General features: G+C 38.0%; 1 protein-coding gene across 1 annotated transcript in view; it reads right to left on the reverse strand.

The window, feature by feature from the left end:
• Nucleotides 1–19,293, reverse strand: part of CPNE4 (copine 4) — a 233,602-nt gene that overhangs the window by 26,911 nt on the left and 187,398 nt on the right. Inside the window, exon 11 of the mRNA XM_064506403.1 lies at nt 13,545–13,678. Within this exon, the coding sequence (XP_064362473.1) occupies nt 13,545–13,678 (134 nt within the window). The remainder of the gene's footprint in view (nt 1–13,544; nt 13,679–19,293) is intronic.

The following is a 19,293-nucleotide window of genomic DNA, read 5'->3' on the forward strand; positions in this document are numbered from 1 at the left end:
TTTGAGCAGGTACTGCTACAACTGCCTTGTGAGAGAGTAAACCTTGGTCACGTACACATGCACTCTCAAGATGAGTTTCCACAAGGTTATTTTTAGGAGGGGAGAAGCACAAGAACTCTAGAGAGGATGGAGAACCTGAGGTCTACTCCTGTGCTTAGTACTTTCTCTTGCCTCAGTCTAGGCAATCAAAAACTCAGTGCAGTTTTCCCCTTGGAAGGCTCCTTATTTTCCAGAATTTAGGTACATGCATCTGCACTCTGACTAAATCTGCTGAGATCAAGCAATTAACTTTTAGGAGCTCCCACAGCTTGATCTTTAAGGTGAGAAGGGAACTTTCTGATCATCGCTCATCACATCCGCTGCATAAAAAAGATCGTCATTTCATTCCCTGACTACACTTCACAATTTGTGGCTGACTTTCAGAATAAAATCCAACTTTGATGTAAATAATATTTTCCATCCTATCAAACAAACCAAAGTGTTTAGTTAATATAAAGGATATACTCTGCAGTAAGTACAAAAGTGTTTAGCTAATATAAAGGCTACATTCTGCAGTAAGCACACAGTTTAACTGCTTAGTGACATTTTACAAAGTAAATTTCTCTAGCCTTCCCATCCACATCTCATTTCATCACATGGGTTAAAAACCAGCAGCTCAGCCTGCTACCCTCATTCTGCCTATTCTGCACTATTAAGACATTGCAGGGAAAAAGTGACCTAGTAGGCAGCCAAGGATTCTCTCTCTTCCAAGAGATCCCTTCTGGTATAAAGGCATGACAGAACTACTCTACCAGACCCTGAGCTATCACAGCAGCTCGAAGCAGAAAGCAGAGCAGTTTCCCAGCTTCTAGAAGTTATGTCAAGGGTGAGGCCATTGGGGACTGAGATGATCAGAAAATGAGAAGATGACTTGCTCTTGCCTGAAGTATAAACTGTATGCATCAGAGGCTCCAGCCATGTCTCCTAACCTCATATTTCAGTAGGAGAATGATCTGCTGTAACAATTTTTCTTTTATTCCTTTCCAATTTAAACTCACTCAAAGGACTGCAAGTGAGAAACAGATTTATCTTCCCTTGTGTTGCTTCCACAGACATTTAGGCTACATTTATATAGAAAATAAAATGGGCCTGAGACCCTGGCTGAAGCACTGGGAGGTGACTATACACATGGTTTAATTGTCAGCACTCTCTCTGGCCTCATGCTGGCCTACGTCAACCAGCATCTTGTAGCCAGTTCCCACAAGCAGCGCAGGAGCAGCTCTGCTTGAGATGGCTCCCAAGGGGCAGTTTGGATGTCACCACTTTATGTTAGGAGGAAGAAAGTTCAGATACGAGGGCATGGGCATGTCCTCAGCCTCAGGCCAAATAAGGTTCTTTGGCCTGTTTTATTTAGATACAGCCAAAGAGTCCTGGGCACATACAAGTAAACTGCCAGCACTACCCTGCTGCAAGGAGATTGCTAAATGGACAGGAGAGCAAAGTGAAAATGGAAAAAGAAGGTGGCACTATAAAACCTACATCTTGCAAACTCAAGTAAGAAAAAGAGGATCTTGACTTGGAAGAATCATTACAAGATTACTCTGTCACATTTACTTCACATTTGATGTAGTTTTCTCTTTTACACAGAGTTCCTTTGAAACTTAAAACTAGGCATAATTTTCAAAAAGTTGAAGTACCTGGCATCAAGATGACTGAAAGCAGAAGCATCAATTAGCCTTGACAGGGATTGCACCTTTTGGAAATTTATCTGAAGAACTCACTTGAATAGCACAGTTTTTGAGTTTTATACCAGGTTATATAAGGGACACGAGTAGGCAAGCAAGCATAGATGTATATAACTTCTGGTCCTTTTTTCTGCCAAACAAATGTATATTGCTAAAAGATATGAAAGACTAACTGAGCAGATCTGGATTATACTCTAAAGGTAACATCAAGGATAAGGGTTCAGGTTCATTGTACATATTGGCAAATAAAAATTAATGCACACAGAAAGGGATTGTCAGGACTCGAAGACTGCAGTCTTCTAAACAGAAATAAAACCATTTAGAGAAAATTCTTTGAGTAACAGCACTACTTTAATGTAATGCATACCAGAAAACAAATTCTGAAAATATCCCATATTTTCCTTTTGAAACAATGCTGAGTTTTAGTCACTCATCTCTCCAACTACCTAGCAGAAACAGAGAAAGCACAAAGACAAATCAATATATTAATAGGGGCATAGAGGAAAGAGATTTCAGTGAGTTGTACTGCACAGACAGGAGAAGAGATGAACAGAGAAATCATAAAGTTTTATAAATTAGTAAGTGTTACAGAGAATGGTACTTTTTTCTGTGTCGCTAGTAAACCTAGCATTACTGGAAGGTAAGAAATATTTAAAATAAAGAGATAAAACAAAGAATACTTTAAAACTATGTCTTATTAACCACTGGTACTCCCTGACATATGGCATCACTGCACCTTGGAGTTCAGCTGTATTCTGAGAATGATTTGGTATTCCTGGTAACAAGGAGAGCTCAGATGAAACCTGACGTGAAACCTGAGTTTCTCCTGGGTGAAATTATTCTATAACCAAACATTACAACTTCCTCTGAAGCTGTTGGCATAGGCGGTGCTGGAGACCCTGAGCTAGACATTCATCAGATTGGCCAACACCTCTATTCAGAAAGGAAAACAGTATCTGCCAGGACTAGTGTCTCTGAAAATTAGTTCCTTTTTTAAAATCTAAATTGGAACTCTTACTTCCTAATTGTAGGGAGTGAATGTTGGGAAAAAAATGTCCTAACTCATTCAATATACCACTTAAATGTTCTGTAAGATGAACTTCTAGCTAGCCACTTACACAGAATTCCTCTTACTGGTATCCATGAAAGCACTTTGGCAGCTGTTCAGCACAGTAGTTACAGATGTGCTTAGCTTTAAGCTCCTGAAGCCAATACAGCAATTTGGAGGGACCCTACTGAACTGACCTTGGTGAGCCTCAGAATGGAAATCTCACTTTATGCTGGCACAACATATTTGCAGCAGCGGTACTAATGATGAAGCAACTGCTCTTACAGCAGGGGCAGGGGGGAAGGGTGGGAAAGAAACTAAAAGCTCATTTTTTTGTTTCAAGTGACCAAGAATCTCAAATTTACAGCTCTTGGAATCCTTGCAAGGAGTATATCTGATCAGAATCCTTGGATATGAAACTGTCACTTGTAATTTTGGTTCTGGGTAAGATCAGAATTACCAGGAATTTATTTTTTAAGGATGAGGCTGGATGCAGCAAAATCAATTACTGTCCTTTTCATTTTCCATTCCAGTCTTAAAAGAAGAAACTGTGAATCTTTGTTCTACATACTTTTCCCGTGATAAAATCAGATATCTTCCCTCTGTTTAAAAGACATTTCAAATTGCCAAGTAAAAGAGAAATGTTTGTTACACATTTAATTGAGGGAAAGGAAGGGAAGGAAAGGGGAAGGGAAGGGAAGGGAAAGGAAGGGACAAATGAAACAGAGTCATCTCTAAACTCAATTAAAATTGTAATCCTTCATGTTCAGGGTTTGAACTGGAAGAAAATGCGCTGAATTAAGTGTTTCTTTCCAAAAGCATATGAATGAATCATGTTCCTAGTGTATTATTCAGTACTTATCTGAGAAGGGCCTGATGCCAGTATATTCTGAATCATAACGGCTTACAGGGATTAGCTGCAGTTCCAAAGAAAATACAGAAACCATCTGAAATATTTAAACACTTCTAGTTCCCACTTTGCAAGCAGAGCTAGGTAAATAAGAGACATGATCTGTATGATGTAATAGGACTGAATAAAGGTGTCTGGTCAAACTCTGTAAGTGGAAGGGACAAGAGCCCATCCGCTTCACCCTTGCAGTCCTGCATGGCTACCTGTGCTCCTCAAGGACAGGCCGGAGCTAGAAGTGGGCTGTGGTCCAGCTCTTGTGCTGCCCCAGTCAGACTCAGAAAGGGCACAGAGGTTCAGCAGCAGAAGTATTTCCTCCTCAAAGACTGTATTCTTCTCTGAGGGACCACCACACTATCACTACATGTTCAGGGCAGGGCAGCTCCTGGCTAGATATAACCACATGTCTGATTTTGGCAGGGTTACTCTGGGTTTAATCAAACCTCTGCTGCACATAACGGAGCTTGCAATCCAGTCCATAATCCACAGTGATTTTTAATGCAGCAGCAGGAACGAACTGATTATCATACATCTTTGTAACAAAAGAGAGCTGAGAGCATGTAAATCAATAGTAAACCATTGCAACGTCTACACTGCTTGGTCTACCACAGACAGACATGCCACAAAACCATGTTCAAAATCCTGACATTAAAATTCACTTGCTGTATCTTTAATTACAGCTCTTAGTCACCTTAGGGGAGCTGGAATCTGCTGAATACAGAGAAACAGATATAGTCATGTAATTGGGCTTCAAGAATATGAGGGCAATGCCTGTCTCACCTGCAAGAGAAATAATTAATGAAGTAGGGGAATACAAATTCCCTGAAGTTAATCACTGAAAAGCATCAGCTCATGAAATAACTAACAAAGCTGAGTCCAGATACAATAGATTTAAACTTCCCCTTGTTAACATGCAAAGAATCGCAAAAGCAGCTCTGCAGGGCAAAAATTGCAAATGAACTCAGAAATTCCTAGACTGGGGAAAAGTACATACCCACAGAAAAAAAGTCATCAGAGTCTGAGCGAGAAGTAAATGAAATGGCAGAGAGATACATCACTTGCTAGAAGGATAGCCTAGTAAAATGGCATACTTGGGAAGGTGAGACCAAAATGTCAAGTTTCCTTGCTGGATGATAAATAAATCGCAATGACCTGATTTATATCCACAGCAATGACCCAATTCAGTAAAAAGTATCTTGAAAAAGAAACGGGATTTCATAACTCGGAAAAAAATAGGGAAGGGGATGCTGCAAGAGGCTACAGTGAATCATATTTAACTTCTCAAATCCAGGCAGTTTAGACAGTCCTATGAATTTTACGGGGCTGTAAGTATGTCTCTGTAGCTTCCAAAAGCTTAACTCTCAAGTGAACTGGCAGATCTGTGGGGTTGCATATGGAAAACTGTACCATAACGAGAAACGTCATTCTCACGCAGATTGTAATCTTGAAAGTTTAAAATCTGACATGACGTGAAGATGGTATTGTACCCTTCAGGCTGAATTCCATCACCTAACAGATAGATCTTAAACAAAAAACAGAACAAAGGGAGGGGAACATTTCCGTGTTGAAACACAAGTGTAGCTTTCAAGTTTCAGGGTGTATTGCACTAAGAAAGCACAAGAACAAAGGCTCTGCTATATATGCACAGAATTTTGTCCTTTTCTGTGAACTGTACTGGAAAGGATTGGTCAGAGGCTTTCCCTGCAAATATTGTCTACCAGAAGAACACAGATTGAACTATGGGTTCACTAGGATTGTGTCAGCACACATATGCAGGTAGGTACTGGGAGAAATTTCTTATTAAGTGCTTTCAAGATGCAAATGAGATTTCCAGGATGAGTAGGATAAAACTGCTATAGACATCTTACTGTGATTTAATGGGGTCAAATGCACTGTTTATGTAATTTTACCAAAATCAGAATGACATTTAGTAAAAATGAAGAACACTACCAAAAAAAGTTACAGCAAAATTATAAGTGAAACGTACTGATGACTGAGCACTCAGCTAGGCATTATCAAGTATGCAGGAGGAAATGGGCTAAAACTCCCTGCTAATCTGCTGACTTGGAATCTCTGATCAAGGTTAATTTCACAATAAATCTGTACAATTCAGAAAAAAAATTCTTGCAATAGGTCTACTGAAACAGCATTATTTCAACAGTAAGCCTGTTGATTGATTCCCAGAAACTCTAAATATATTTCTTCATCATGACAGACAGATAAAGAAGATTTTGGTTCATTTGAACAAAGAACGCTGCCCACAGAACTGTGAAGGGGATAGTAGGAATTAAGTGGCAGACACCTCTACATAATTCAGAAGGATTGCCTGGCTTTAACTGAGAGTGATGTGGCCCATGAATACTCTGTTGAGACCTCCTGGGGCAAAAGGGTTCCACTTTCTGTAAAGAAGGAAACTTGCATGAGAAGATTTAGAAAATGGTGCTCATTGATGGACTGGTGGGTTTCCAAATGGGAATAACTTACAGCTCAGCTACATGCTAGTGTAATGAAGTGGATGATTGGAACAGATATCTTCCTTATCTATACTTATATATTTATGTGAATAACCAGTCTCTACAGCACTAGGTAGTCTACTCTGCTAGTAGTCTATTCTGATAGTCTGCTGTTTCATTTGTAACTTGTGGGGTTTTGCACTTCAGGTCCTTCTCTTCAGAAAGAAATGCTGACAGAGAAATTGCACAGACAACGGCACCAGTCTGCATAGTCCTGGCCAAGCGTAAATCACTAGCACAATCTCTCCTTCCTCAGAGCAGATTTCCAGATGACTTGAAAGATAGTAAGGATTGGACAGAAAAGCCCAGAAGAAGTTTGACAGAAGGCAGCAGAGGTCTCTGAGAAGCACATGGAGGAGTGGTGGTTGTAGAAACTCCTGTGTAGCAGCAATCAGCAAATACAGGCTCTGCAAAGGCAAACCCTAAATGTGTGTACGACTGTACATGTGCAGTTGTGCCAACCTTGGTCCTCAGCAGTTAAATCCAAGGATTTTCCATCCAGTTTGATGATTAAAAGTATTAGTAATTCCAGTCCACCAATGTAGTTCCAGTCCTGGCTTATCAAAACACTTCAGAATGTGTTTAACCCCATCTAAACTAATGCTTAATGCTAAACATAAGCTACAGATTTTACTGTATAGATTACTAGTTTTCTATTTTTTGTTTTATGTCTATGTAAATTTGGTCCTATTAAAGCACTAAATAAAAAGATTCATGCCTTTTCCCCCATGATTTTTAAACTTGTTTAGATATGCTAATCAGCTTTTTTGCTTAACAGTCTCCAGAAAGGTTGTTTCTGTAATGAAAGTGATAGAGATATGCTTAATAATTAAATATATTTTTATTTATTGATCTAGAAGGGTAGATTAAATTTTAACATCTATAGCTCCATACAGGGATTTTATGAAAAATTCAACGTTGCATATAGTGCCAGTTATTCTAGGCCTCATTCTTTGTCCCCAGTTTTAATGAATTACTATCACATTACCATCATAACCAAAGGAAGATTCTGCTTTTCTCCTTGTCTCTGCCAAAGTTACCTTAAGGTATTTAATTCAGATCCCTCCAGTCAAGGTAATTCAGGGTCTTCATCTACAAACCCAGACATAAAGCAGCTTCAGGATGAATAATCTGTTAAGTAATTCTTAGGGATAAGAAGAGGCTCTGACTAAAAACCAGACTGCAAGGTCTAGACTCTGGAAACTCTTTTCCTTTTAAAGCCTCAGTCCAAAACACAGCACTTAAGGATGTACTGACATTTATATTTGGGACCAAATGTACTGATTTCTATGGAATTTGCACAATGTATTTAACGTTGTATATACCTTGTCCTCTTTCTCCTCCCTAGCAGCCTGCTACTGGCTACCTCTGGAGAGGCGTTTCTGGGATAGATGAACCCTTCACCTCTCACAGTCTGACTGACTTAGGTTTTCCTACTCTTACATCTACACTGAAAGGGATGTGCAAGATTGGGAGCCCCAGTCTTTTTCTTTTCTCCTTTCACTCTTTCCTTTCTTAAGTTTCAAGTGTGCTTTATTGTACAAGGGAAGGAAGATTTTGTACAGGGTTTTTAATCAGAGTGAATGCACTCACTCAGGCCTAAAATGCTGAAGAAAAACTATTAACTAGGAATTTTTGCATTTAATCAGCTACTACTATAATTCATTGATGCAGAATCTAATGTCAAAACTCAGACTGACTTCAAGATTTTCATATCTCTTGTGGAATGTGGCCCAGTTTTTTAATTTTCACTATAAACATTTAGACCTCTAAGCATAAACCATTTCGGTGCTTTGCAGGGAATAATGTATTCTTTGCTCATTAGTGGCCTTTGGGGAGGTAGGTAGATGTGTGTTTTATACAAACAGTTTATTTGTTAACATACGGATCTCAGTGTGAACATCAGCTTTAAGGAGCTAATTAATATTTAGAGCTAAGGAGGTTATATCTATAAATCAAAAAGGACATTAGTTTCAGGAAACAGATATAATTCATCTTCTGCGTGTTTCAAGGGCTCTTGGAACTAAAAAAATACCTCTAGTACCTTTAAGAGTGAACAGACATGCAGATTTTAAATAACTTAGAATTAATTTTTAAAATAGATTGTCAATACAAATAAAATGGGGATCAATCTGGTAGACCACATGGAATCATGAGTTGACTGCACACATCATAATGAGGATAACCCAGTTAGAACGGGAAGTTCCACAGATATCCAATGCAACAAATATTTAAAGAATTTGAAAAACTACATCTAACTCGTCTTGTTCAAGGTATAAGTATTGATCTGATGACCCAATAGCCAATTCTCACGTAAGTTTGTGAGCCCTTTTTATTAATTCAGAAAGTAATTATGAATGTACATATAAATATAAAGCTGTGTAAAAATCATAAAAAGAATCCATGTATATGGTGGATACTGAACAGTTTAAGACTGTGGTGTAGGGTGAACTATTAACAGTGAGTTCAAATTCAGTAAAACTCTTAACTCTATCTTAGTGCCTTCCATATTTTGTATAACACTTCAGTGTTTGCTCGAGTCAGACTGAATTCACTGGGATTAGATAATAGTGTCTTTAGCTCTAGTGTCTTGCTGAATCAGGACAGAGGTTTTAAGACAGACATAAATATTTAATGTAATATAATGAGATTCTTAATAAGCAGGAGAGAAAGGAAAAATACTAACTGCAGAAATCAGATTTCAAACACAGGATCGGATTTTCAAGTCCAGCCATAGGCTTCACTCACAATATCATCATTAAAACCTGTAACAGTGTACAATCATTTATGAATCAGCCTTCAGCATTGCGTGCATGTCGCAGCACTTATCTTTATAAACAAGCTCCTTTCAGCCCTGTTCCAGCCCATTTTCCTTTGCCAGAGACAGCTATCAGCACAGAATGAAAGATGAGCTACACTCATGGCTAGTTGGTTCTATTCCAGCACTGGCAAAACAAATCATTAAGATCAAGTGGCAAGCCTTTTTAATAAACTATGTGTACTATTGTTATTGTGACTAATGGCTTTGATCTGCAGAGAGGGAAGCTATAAAAAACATAAAAGAGAAATCAACTTTTTTACTGCACGGTTAAGTGCTAACCACATGTGATACACATATGCATATATATTTTTATATATATATATACACGCATACCTATACATTTGTATATATGCATGTAAAACTCTAAGTGTGTATATATATATGCCTTATACACAGCATAAATATATATAGTATACCTAATATATAAAATATATGATATATACAATAATATATATAATAGAAATATAACAATGTAGTATATAATATATATCTGCATTTCTATATCCATCTATACGTAATATATTTTTACACACACACACATTTATATAGGTAAATAGCTCTAAATACACATATGAGAGATTCACAACACGCCTGCCCCTATCCTGGGAAAAGTACTTGTTTTATCTACAGATAGTACTTTTCCCAAATGTTTCCAGATTATGTCATTGAGAACCGACTTGCCAGTGTGCCCGTGCATATGCTGAGGGTGCATCACAGTGCTGCCTGGGTGCTGGTTCTTGCCTACACGCGGCAGTCGTGGTGAGCTGCGGGGCTGCAGGCCTGCTCTCCCCTGTCACCCCCACTGGATATCCTCCTGTACAGCCCAGCAGCTCCCCCCTGGCCCACCTGCCTCGGTTTCCTTTCAGTGGGCACCAGGAGATGCGAAGGGGAAGGATGAAGAAGAGAAAAGTCAGACCCTGACCTGGGGCCAGATCCCAGATTCACCCGTGTAGCAACAGGCTCCCCTGGCTAAGAGAGAAGCGTTTCCCATGCTGAATAGGGGGCAGTTGCATGATACAAAGCAAAAGTATTTGGGGAACTGTTGCCATGGAGAGCAGCCACTTCTAAAATCACTACATAACATACAGAGATTCGTGGCTTTCATGACATAAGACTGGTTCAAAGGCCTGACTTTTTAACAGATGAATGATTTTGTCGTACTAGATGTCTGGGTATTCAGCCTCCGCCAACAGGATCTTTCAAAGGCACCTACCGCCTAACCTCTGAAAATTGTGTTCCCTTGAAAGGGTCTCCGTTGGGCTCCAAAATAAAGAGGTGGCCAACACCATTATTCAGTGTTGGTGAATATTAAAAAAAAAGTCCTAAGCCAGCTACAGCACCCAAAGAGCTAGCTATAACCTCATCTGCCTCATGTGCGGTGATACTTGTTAACTCATTGTTCAGACCCTCTAGGGGGAATATATGCACATTTGGGGATGATCAAGTAAACAGATTTTTCAAAATCCTGGGTGGACTTATAATGCTGGCAGTCAGCAACCATGTGTTTTGATTTCTGACCCAAAGAACTCGATACTAAAATCACTGAGGTAGAGAATAAATACAGAATGACACTGAAGCAGTTCCTCTTAGCACTTAACATTTTGGTAGTCAATGATTTTTCATCATTTTGATGTGTTTCTCTACGGATAAAAAAGGCTGAATAGACTCGGTCAATTTCAAGACAAAATTGTGTCAGTGACTCTTCAAGAAAGCTCATGAAAATGTTTAAATAGAAATGCGTATTTCTCATTTATTGCTTTATTAGGCCCTCTTTAAGCATTCATGAATAGTTTAGCTTAAAATAAGTTTTTCTCCATGGAGCTGTCTGCTTATTTTACCCAACAGTTTCAATAACAAGCTTTTAATGTGTTTTTCCATTTCCAGTATTTCCAAATACATTTAAAAGCCTAATTTCTTAAAACTAATGAATATTACTCCTTCCTTATGATCCATTGCTACTGTTGCTTGGCCATGGATCACATCACATACAAACTTTATCCTCTCTCATGACAAATGTTGCCATAACCTGAAACAATTCCACTACATAAAAGGTATTATGTCTTTTGTACAGGTGAACAGCTACTTCCATTTTTCATGTCATTATCAGATTGGCCTATTCCTGCAGGACTGCAGCATTTTTAGAATCAGGTTAATAATCAAAGACTAGTTCTCCTTCTCTGAATGCTGCTGATGAAAGAATGAACCTTATTCTTTCACGCTTAACTACGCAGAACAGTGCTATTCATTTAAGTGTTTCAGGAATCTCTGAAGCATACAGATAAATGGGCTTTTGCATGAACACGGAATATTCCACTGTATCAAGGGACGTGAGGCAGCACTTAATCTGGAGCATTAATTACTTAGGGATCCCTTATGTTAGGCTGATATGTACAGAAACCTAGATTATGAGAAGATTTGGCTTGATCAACTAAACTAACTAGAGCATATAAAAGAAAATTTTGCTTTTTGAGTGTGCTATATATCTATTACTTGTCAACTAGATTTCTGCCAAATTACAAATAACTTCAGTTGTTTGAATGTTTCTAATTACAGAGGTATTTTAAATAACTTTTTATTACAAGTATAAAAAGGAGTCTTTTGGTACATGTATCTATCAAAAGCACTTAGTATTCAACCACTGCGTTACTGGAATACAAAAAGCATTGCAAACAACAGACTTTACTTTAGTCAGCTAAATTTTTTTAATTGAATTTGAAACTCTTTTTTTAAATGTAAATACAGAATACTTGCTTATGTATGGAGCAGGTCATATATGCTCATATATCTCAAGGCTGCGACTGAACACAAAACACAAAATGAACTCCTATATTGAACCTGAAGACTATTCTGAGAGTAGGTTTGCTCTTCTTCTTAATTTCTTTTCTTCCTTAGAAAAATTATTTTAAATTTTCATTTCCAGTTTGCTGGATTCAGTACATGCAAGTATAAAGCAAAGGTCTCCACCTGACATTTTGCATCAGAAAGCACTGATCATATTGAATCGACTTGTGTATGGGAATGCATTTACAGTGTCACAACTTGAGAGCATGCATAGGCTGAACACAAGCCAGAAAGGTGATATTTCCCAGGGAAAAGAAATTCTGGTTTTTGTTCAGCCCTAGTCCATACCTCGCATAACCTTCACTGTGCTGATTAGCAGTAATAGGCATTTTCTGTAGTACAACAGAACCAAATTATGCTGATGATTTCATTTAAAAAATTACTGGCCAGTGTTTTTCATACTGATTGGAATAAGCTATATTGCAAAAAGAATCATTTGTAATAAACATCGAGGGGTTATGCCACTTAACTATTTCACTTTCTTAACAAATATACCTTAAGTGATAAAATCAAACAATCTGTGTGCATAAACCAGCCCTTACATTTTATTTCTTTTCCTATTTTGAAGCCCACTGAATTATTGTTAATAGTTATTACATTAGTGGATAATCACTGACAAATAATCAAATCATTTATAATAAAATCTTAATTTTTTCAGATTCATTGACTAAGTTTGACCATCAAATTCTTACAGAAATTGTATTAGCACAGTATTTCCATCTTTATTCTTTGAGAAGACATTTCATTACCATGCCAATGGAAGTGCTTCTAAGCAGGCTAATTGGTATATGTGGCATGTAACATGCAAACCATGGTTATTAAGTCCCTCCATAATTTATGCAGAAAGCATAGTCCAAATTGGACTAGCAATACCACTGTTGTTTTAGAACCACTGGGTTTTTTTTGAGATCTGGCATTTACATATAGCAAAGTGGTGGGTGGATGTCTATTGTATGTGCAAAGATACTATGTATCACCAACAAAGAAAGAACATTTAAAGGAAATTCACTCAGTAATTAGATTAATAATGGGCAATTAATTTGACAGAGGCAGGCAGCCTATTTGAAAGCAACATAAGTACATAACGCAATCAATGCATATTTGGCCCAATTACTTGCATTTGTTTATTTATTTTAAGGCATGTTGTGTGCACATACTATCAACGTCTTTTAATGCTTATTTTGGAAGAGACCATAATGTTTAACAGATCAGAACAGTGAAAAGACCACACATGTACTTCTAAGAATAGAGATGGCCAGCAAGCAGTTTAGGCAATTACACACTCAGTTTCAAACAGAAAAGCTTGGGAACACTTCTCTGTAGAATGAGACAGAACCATATTGTAAAGCATATCAAAAAGGAGGCTGGCAGAAGCTGCAAAACAGACTTCAAGTGCAATATGAATCAAAAATGCATGCAAACATGCAATTTCAGCATTGGGAACAGATCTAAAACTTAACACACATATCAGCAAAATAGCCAAGAACCAGACCTTTCATTACCCTGAAGCTAATCTAAACCCACTAGCTCTCTCAACAGCGTGTAAAGGTCCAGAATTCTTCCTGATGTGCTCTCATTTCTCTTAAGCGATTAAACACGGAGCCACTGCAGCCGACAGCAGGTAGTCATTGATTTCACGCTGTTAAAATACCTTCTAAAGACAATTCTTTCAGCAAATGTGATTATTTACCTGTCATAGTCTTGGCAAATCTCGCCAACAGCTACCAATGCCTTCAAGTACTCATTGGGTTGATAGGGGTGGATGTAGTGCAGGGAGCAGCTGTTTCTAGGATCACCATTCGACGCAGTGAAATCTATAGCTACCTGCAAAAGAAGAAAAGTCAGTATGCTGTGCAGCTGTTCTGGGCAGTCGCATACCCATGCACATCACACATCTTTACAAGGAACACTTTTCTGCAGATACTGCAACATTAAAGCAAAGGTCATTCTACACTGTACTCCCTCAAATTTAACTTTGGATGGTACTGATAAATTTGTCTAAAATTAAATGATAGCTTATAAAAGAAGAGTTAATAAAACTAAGATGGCATAATTAGGAAAAAGTTTATTGCGTAATTATTCCATGTGGAGAATTATGCTGTAATAAAAATGAATCAAATTAACTATCTCTAAGTTCTCATACTTAATTAAGTTATTCCAACTCAGGCGCTGCTCAAGACATAAAGGCTGTGTAGTGAAAATGTCCCTATAGTGTTAAACCCCCTACTAAAAATATAAATTAAAACTCCAGTTAGGGATATATCTTAGCTATTTTAAAGCTTGTTCCATCTGTAGTAATAGTAGGAAATACTCCCCACCTACTGTTTTTATCTTCAAAGCATATTTTAAGCATTAAATGATTAAACTTTCCAATTTCATAGGTGCTAGGAAGCTTAAAGATGAGCTATAGGGTAAAAATAAAGCTTGAATCCTGCACAGATTTTTGTTCTCAAAAGGCTTACAGAAGGTTAGGTGAAGAATTCAGCACAAAAGAAAAATTTAATGAATCTTTTTAAAATTCATTTTCCCCTCCTGAAATTCTCTTGGTATTTTTCACTGAAGATATACTCTTGCAGGCATCTTTCTGGGATATCACAGGCGTGGATCGCATGCACTGGAAAGCTCTTTCCAGGATTTGTGATGCTGCTTTCTAGCAATTCCTAAAAGGAGCAACAAGAAACCCAAGGTATCTCATAAAAGGGAAGAAAGCTATTTACAAACTTTCTTATGATTTTCACCAATGACCACTCCCTCCAAAAAAATCTTATACCTGGATCTTCAATAGATAAAAATGCACAGGGTTTCAATTTTCAATTTTACTCTGCAGTTCATATATAAGGGTGGGCCTTGCTGAAGGCTGCAAAAACAACTTAGAAAGTCCTGGTTTGCCTCTGCGAATGTGCTGCTTCCCCAGATAGAGTTTCTGCTTGGCACAGGGATAAGTATTTTACACAGCTAAAACATTTTCCTTAGCCCATGAAACCTGTATTAGGAGAAGAGAGCTAAATATAGTTTGTATTATCTATTTAGTTCTCTCAGATTATTTCAAGATTAAATAAAGGGAAGCCAGGGAAGCTCTTCAGAAAATTAAAAATATCTTTCATATTGAAGGTTTTACTTTGACATGCTATTTTCACTTCACTAAGCTACATTTTTAAACAGATAACATAGGGGAAACAACTCCAAAATGAAACAAGACATTTTGATTCTCCCTTAACAAAAATATATAGTTCTCCTGAACCTTCTTTTTTTGTTGTTAAAAGCTAAAAGAGAAAAAAAATCACACTGGGTCAACCAAGTACAGCTTTTCCCCACCTTTTCTCTTTTTCCACTTCAGTCACTAGGCAGAAGAAAAATATTTTTCACTGGGCTCTAGTTAGCTCAGGAATCCCTCTGTAGCCTTGACCAACTGCCATCCCTGGCATGTCAGTTAAGAGATATGAGCTTGACCTGGCTTGCAAATAACGTACTCTTTCACCTCCACTTCCCTACACACTGTTCATGCACTGAAAAAGTGATTCTGTTACTTTTCCACATGGATCTTTTTTCTGCAAATGACAGCATGATTTAATTTGAATAAATTAACAGAGAACCTCTCAAGTGTTAACTTGCATGTATGTACATAACCGTATGTATTGCAACATAAGTCTTCAGTGCCACAGCTGTCAAAAATGAGCAAGAAATACTAATGGTTTGTGAAACTTGAGGCAAATCCATGGATACTTGTATGGATTCAAGATCTTAGTTTTGGGGCACTTGTTTTAAAAAAATCCTGGCTGATGTATGCACATGTTTATTTTCTTAAAAACGTGTATATTTTCCCTGATATTATTTTAACCTTAATTATTTGTACTGATTACAGAAAGCATAAAAATTTCACTGTATGACAGATAAGCAGAGGGCATTTCTGTAAAGTGGTTAAAGAGGGGCATTTTCACTGATAACCTCAAAACAGATGCTTAATGCGGTTGGACTGAAATGCACCAGACAGAACTGGACAAGTCTTCCTTCTTGCAGTGGCTGTTAGCCAAGGCTAGATGATGCTTTTAACCGAAAACAATAACAAAATGTAGGAATAAGCAGCGGATTTCACGAGCTAGGAAAAAAGTCTGCGGCTAGGGTCTGAGAAAGAAAAAAAACCCTCCTGAAAACCGTTTATTTTCTGGAAATGGACCTTGTAGCAGGGATCTGCTAATAAGCCAAAAACATCCTAATTTTCTATGATGATGCTTTTAAGAATATTCATACTTCAGTCGCTATACTTGGTTTTGATCTAAATCTCTCTTTGATTCTTTACGGGAGGACTTCTAAGAAAGACGACCATTGTTACTTGCAGTGGTTCCAAAATAGCGATGCAGAGCTCTGCTCTTTTAGTGCTCCCTGGCAGGACCAAGGTCTTGTGCAAACACGTAGAAGGAAGATTTGTTAAATGAAGTTAACATATCACAGAAGTTTGGCTAATATCACATTCAAACTAATCTTGCTGGCAGCAAAGCAGGAATCTGCCTTACAATACGTACATTTGATTTTTATCAGCGTATCTTCGAATGTTGCAGTTCAAGGCACTTCTATATCCTTCCACAGCTGAGTCAGAACATAATAGTAACTACATTCTTAGCATACTTTTTCTTCAGCCTTGTTAAAGGGTGAAAACATCCTACATGGCTCCTGCTAGAGCTGTCAGCAAAGAATCAGCCTGTCCAACACCATGACCTGTCTGACAGAAAATCTGTCCAATATATCTTTCTATTACAGATCTTTTTATGCATGTTACACACCCTTTCTGCTGTATTTCCCAGAGTGATGGAAATACCTTCTGACTAGAAACCCATGTGCACTGCCAACTTCTGAACATTTCTTCCACGGCAGGGAACACTATCTGATAAGAGAGTGTTTTGCAAAAAGCACTGCATAAAAGTCCTGGAATCAGCACTATTGATCTCCGTAGAGGAAAGCTTCTTAACAAATGGTTTCAAAGTGAAGGAAAAGTTTACTTTCCGTTTCTGAGATGTTCCTTCCAACCACAAACTATGTTCCTGCAATGGATGTGCTAAGTATCCCCAGAACACACAGCATGATGTTACCAAAGCCCTAATTAGCACCTTAAATTAGCAGGTACATCATACTACAACTTTTTGTTATCAAATCCATGCTTAGCATTCTAGTTTCCCTCCCCCAACAAGTGCCCTTTCAGATCACAGCTGCGTCGTCCTGCCTGTGCACGGCAGGAACTCAATGGAAATGTCACTGAGATGACAACAACAGCAAATGTGCCAGGACAGTTTCAGACAATTCCAAGTCCACTTTCCCATTCCAGTGAAAGGAAAAGGAAATCTGGGAAGGCAGAACAAACAGGCCTATTATATTTCAGTGGCCTGAATTAACAAAATTAGGACTATGTGTAAAGGAGTTCACGTGATGAGCACAGAAAGCAAAAGAGCTTTTGGTATCTCCCCTGCAGGCTGCACCCTGTGTTTCACTGACTGCAAAAGAAATCTCTGATACATTTCTGGAAATGGCAACACGGCTCACAACCAGCACTGTGCTATCACCGCTGGGTACTGGTGAAACTAAGGCAGTAAGAAGTAAAATAATGCAAACTCGACCTGTGATTATCTCTAAGTAGAACCTCTAGTTTATAAACCAACAGAGCTATCTACAGGCATAGAGACGTCCACGGTGGCTTCCCCTGAGTCCACACAGATTGAAAGCCAACAGGGATGAGTTTACACAGTCCTGTAGCTAGTGGACTTACCACTGAGGTCAGCAGTAATTCAGGGATCTCTGCAGTTCACTGTGTAACAGATCTTTCTTCTCCTTCATGGCCTCATGGCCTGTCCTTACAGACCAGTTTACTGGAGTTTCATATTATCAATGGTTTTGTTTCATTTCAGCTATCCTTTCCTCCCTATTTCCCTAAATAACCCAAAGCTAACCACTTACAGACCCTTTTGAGCATGCAAACTGAGTGCAAGTGAAAACATTCAATGATTTGTGCACTCAGAGAAAACAAGAAAACTTCTCAGATGAATGAACTGGGATAAACCCCATTTAAAAAGGCTGATCCAGCAAAAACATGACAATCTTTTGTACTGGGTATTCAGACAAACGATGTCTGCTAAAAACATTATCCCCCACAAAATATAATAGAAGCAATACTATCAGCCAGATATATTAAGGAATCCTTTTAAACACAGCAGTTTTGAACTTGTGGTTCACAGTCTACTGACAGAAAATCTGTGAGATGTAAATAAAAGAAAAGCACATTACCAGTAGCCTTCAATTCACTTTATAAGGACTTGCTCTTCCATTGGAAAACATTTAGGAAGAATCAAAAGAGTCTGAAAATCACAGCTGTAGCATAACAACATGTATGTCCCCAGACACTTTCTAATGTTTATGAAGTCTTCTCTTCTTGTGCTTGTGTTAGGCTTGTGGGAAATGCATATTAACTAGTCTTTGCATGTGCCTAAAACCTGCCTTGATTAGGAAAGGTTTTTAAATATTGCTTGAAGATACTGTCTCTCTGCAAATGACCTTGAAAATATTTGATATTTGAGTTCTTCCAGACTTATTTTTGGGGGAGTGTCAAGAAAGATAAATTTAAGGGGTTTCCAGGAATTGGTGAGCTTGAGAGCTGGAGGGGAAATGGTGTTCCAGGCATCTGGGAATAAATGAAATTTGGAGACAAAGAAAAGGAACTAGGGTAACGCAGAGAGGGAATTGCATAGGATGCCTTACTTAAAAGAATATAGATGTACATTTTTCCTTAAAAACCAAAAATAGAGTCCTCAGTTCTTGGTGTTGTCCAGTTTGTTTCTAAGGTGCACTGGCAAAGCAGATGTCTTTATTTCTCAAAAACTTGATTCATATAGAAGAAGACAATCTACTATTGTCTAGAGCTGCTGTTGTTGCTGAAAAATTTTTGTTTGGATACAAACATTTCTTTTTTTGCCAAAACATTTTGGGAAATGAAATGGAAAAAAGTGAAACAGAAGACTTCAGTAATGTCCTGTACTTGATACTTGGGAAGAGAAAAGCTTCTTTTTTTCTTATTTCAAAACATCTCCCAACAAGAGTATTAGGTACAATCTAGTCAAATCAAAAGCAAAAACAGAACAATCTAGCTCATTTGTGGCAGAAGCTGGGAAAAGTAAAGATCTTCTCCAGAAGAAAAATATTGCCTTGGAAAATCAGATTTTAATCCATGCATCTGTCATGAAATTAAAAGTCACATAAACTAGACTAGAACTGAGCCAAAATCACCAATCCTATGCTATGAGATTAAAGCAAACATGTGGCAATATCCACAAATCATTTTTTCCCCTGCTCCTTGAACAGAGTAACTTCTGAAGTAGTTCTAAATTATAACCTCATCCCCCTGTAGTGCCATCTGGCTGCTGGCAGTTATGCCTGAGGTAGCAAATATCAACATTTAC

The sequence above is a fragment of the Dromaius novaehollandiae genome, chromosome 2 (assembly GCF_036370855.1).
Source record: "Dromaius novaehollandiae isolate bDroNov1 chromosome 2, bDroNov1.hap1, whole genome shotgun sequence".
NCBI lineage: Eukaryota > Metazoa > Chordata > Aves > Casuariiformes > Dromaiidae > Dromaius > Dromaius novaehollandiae.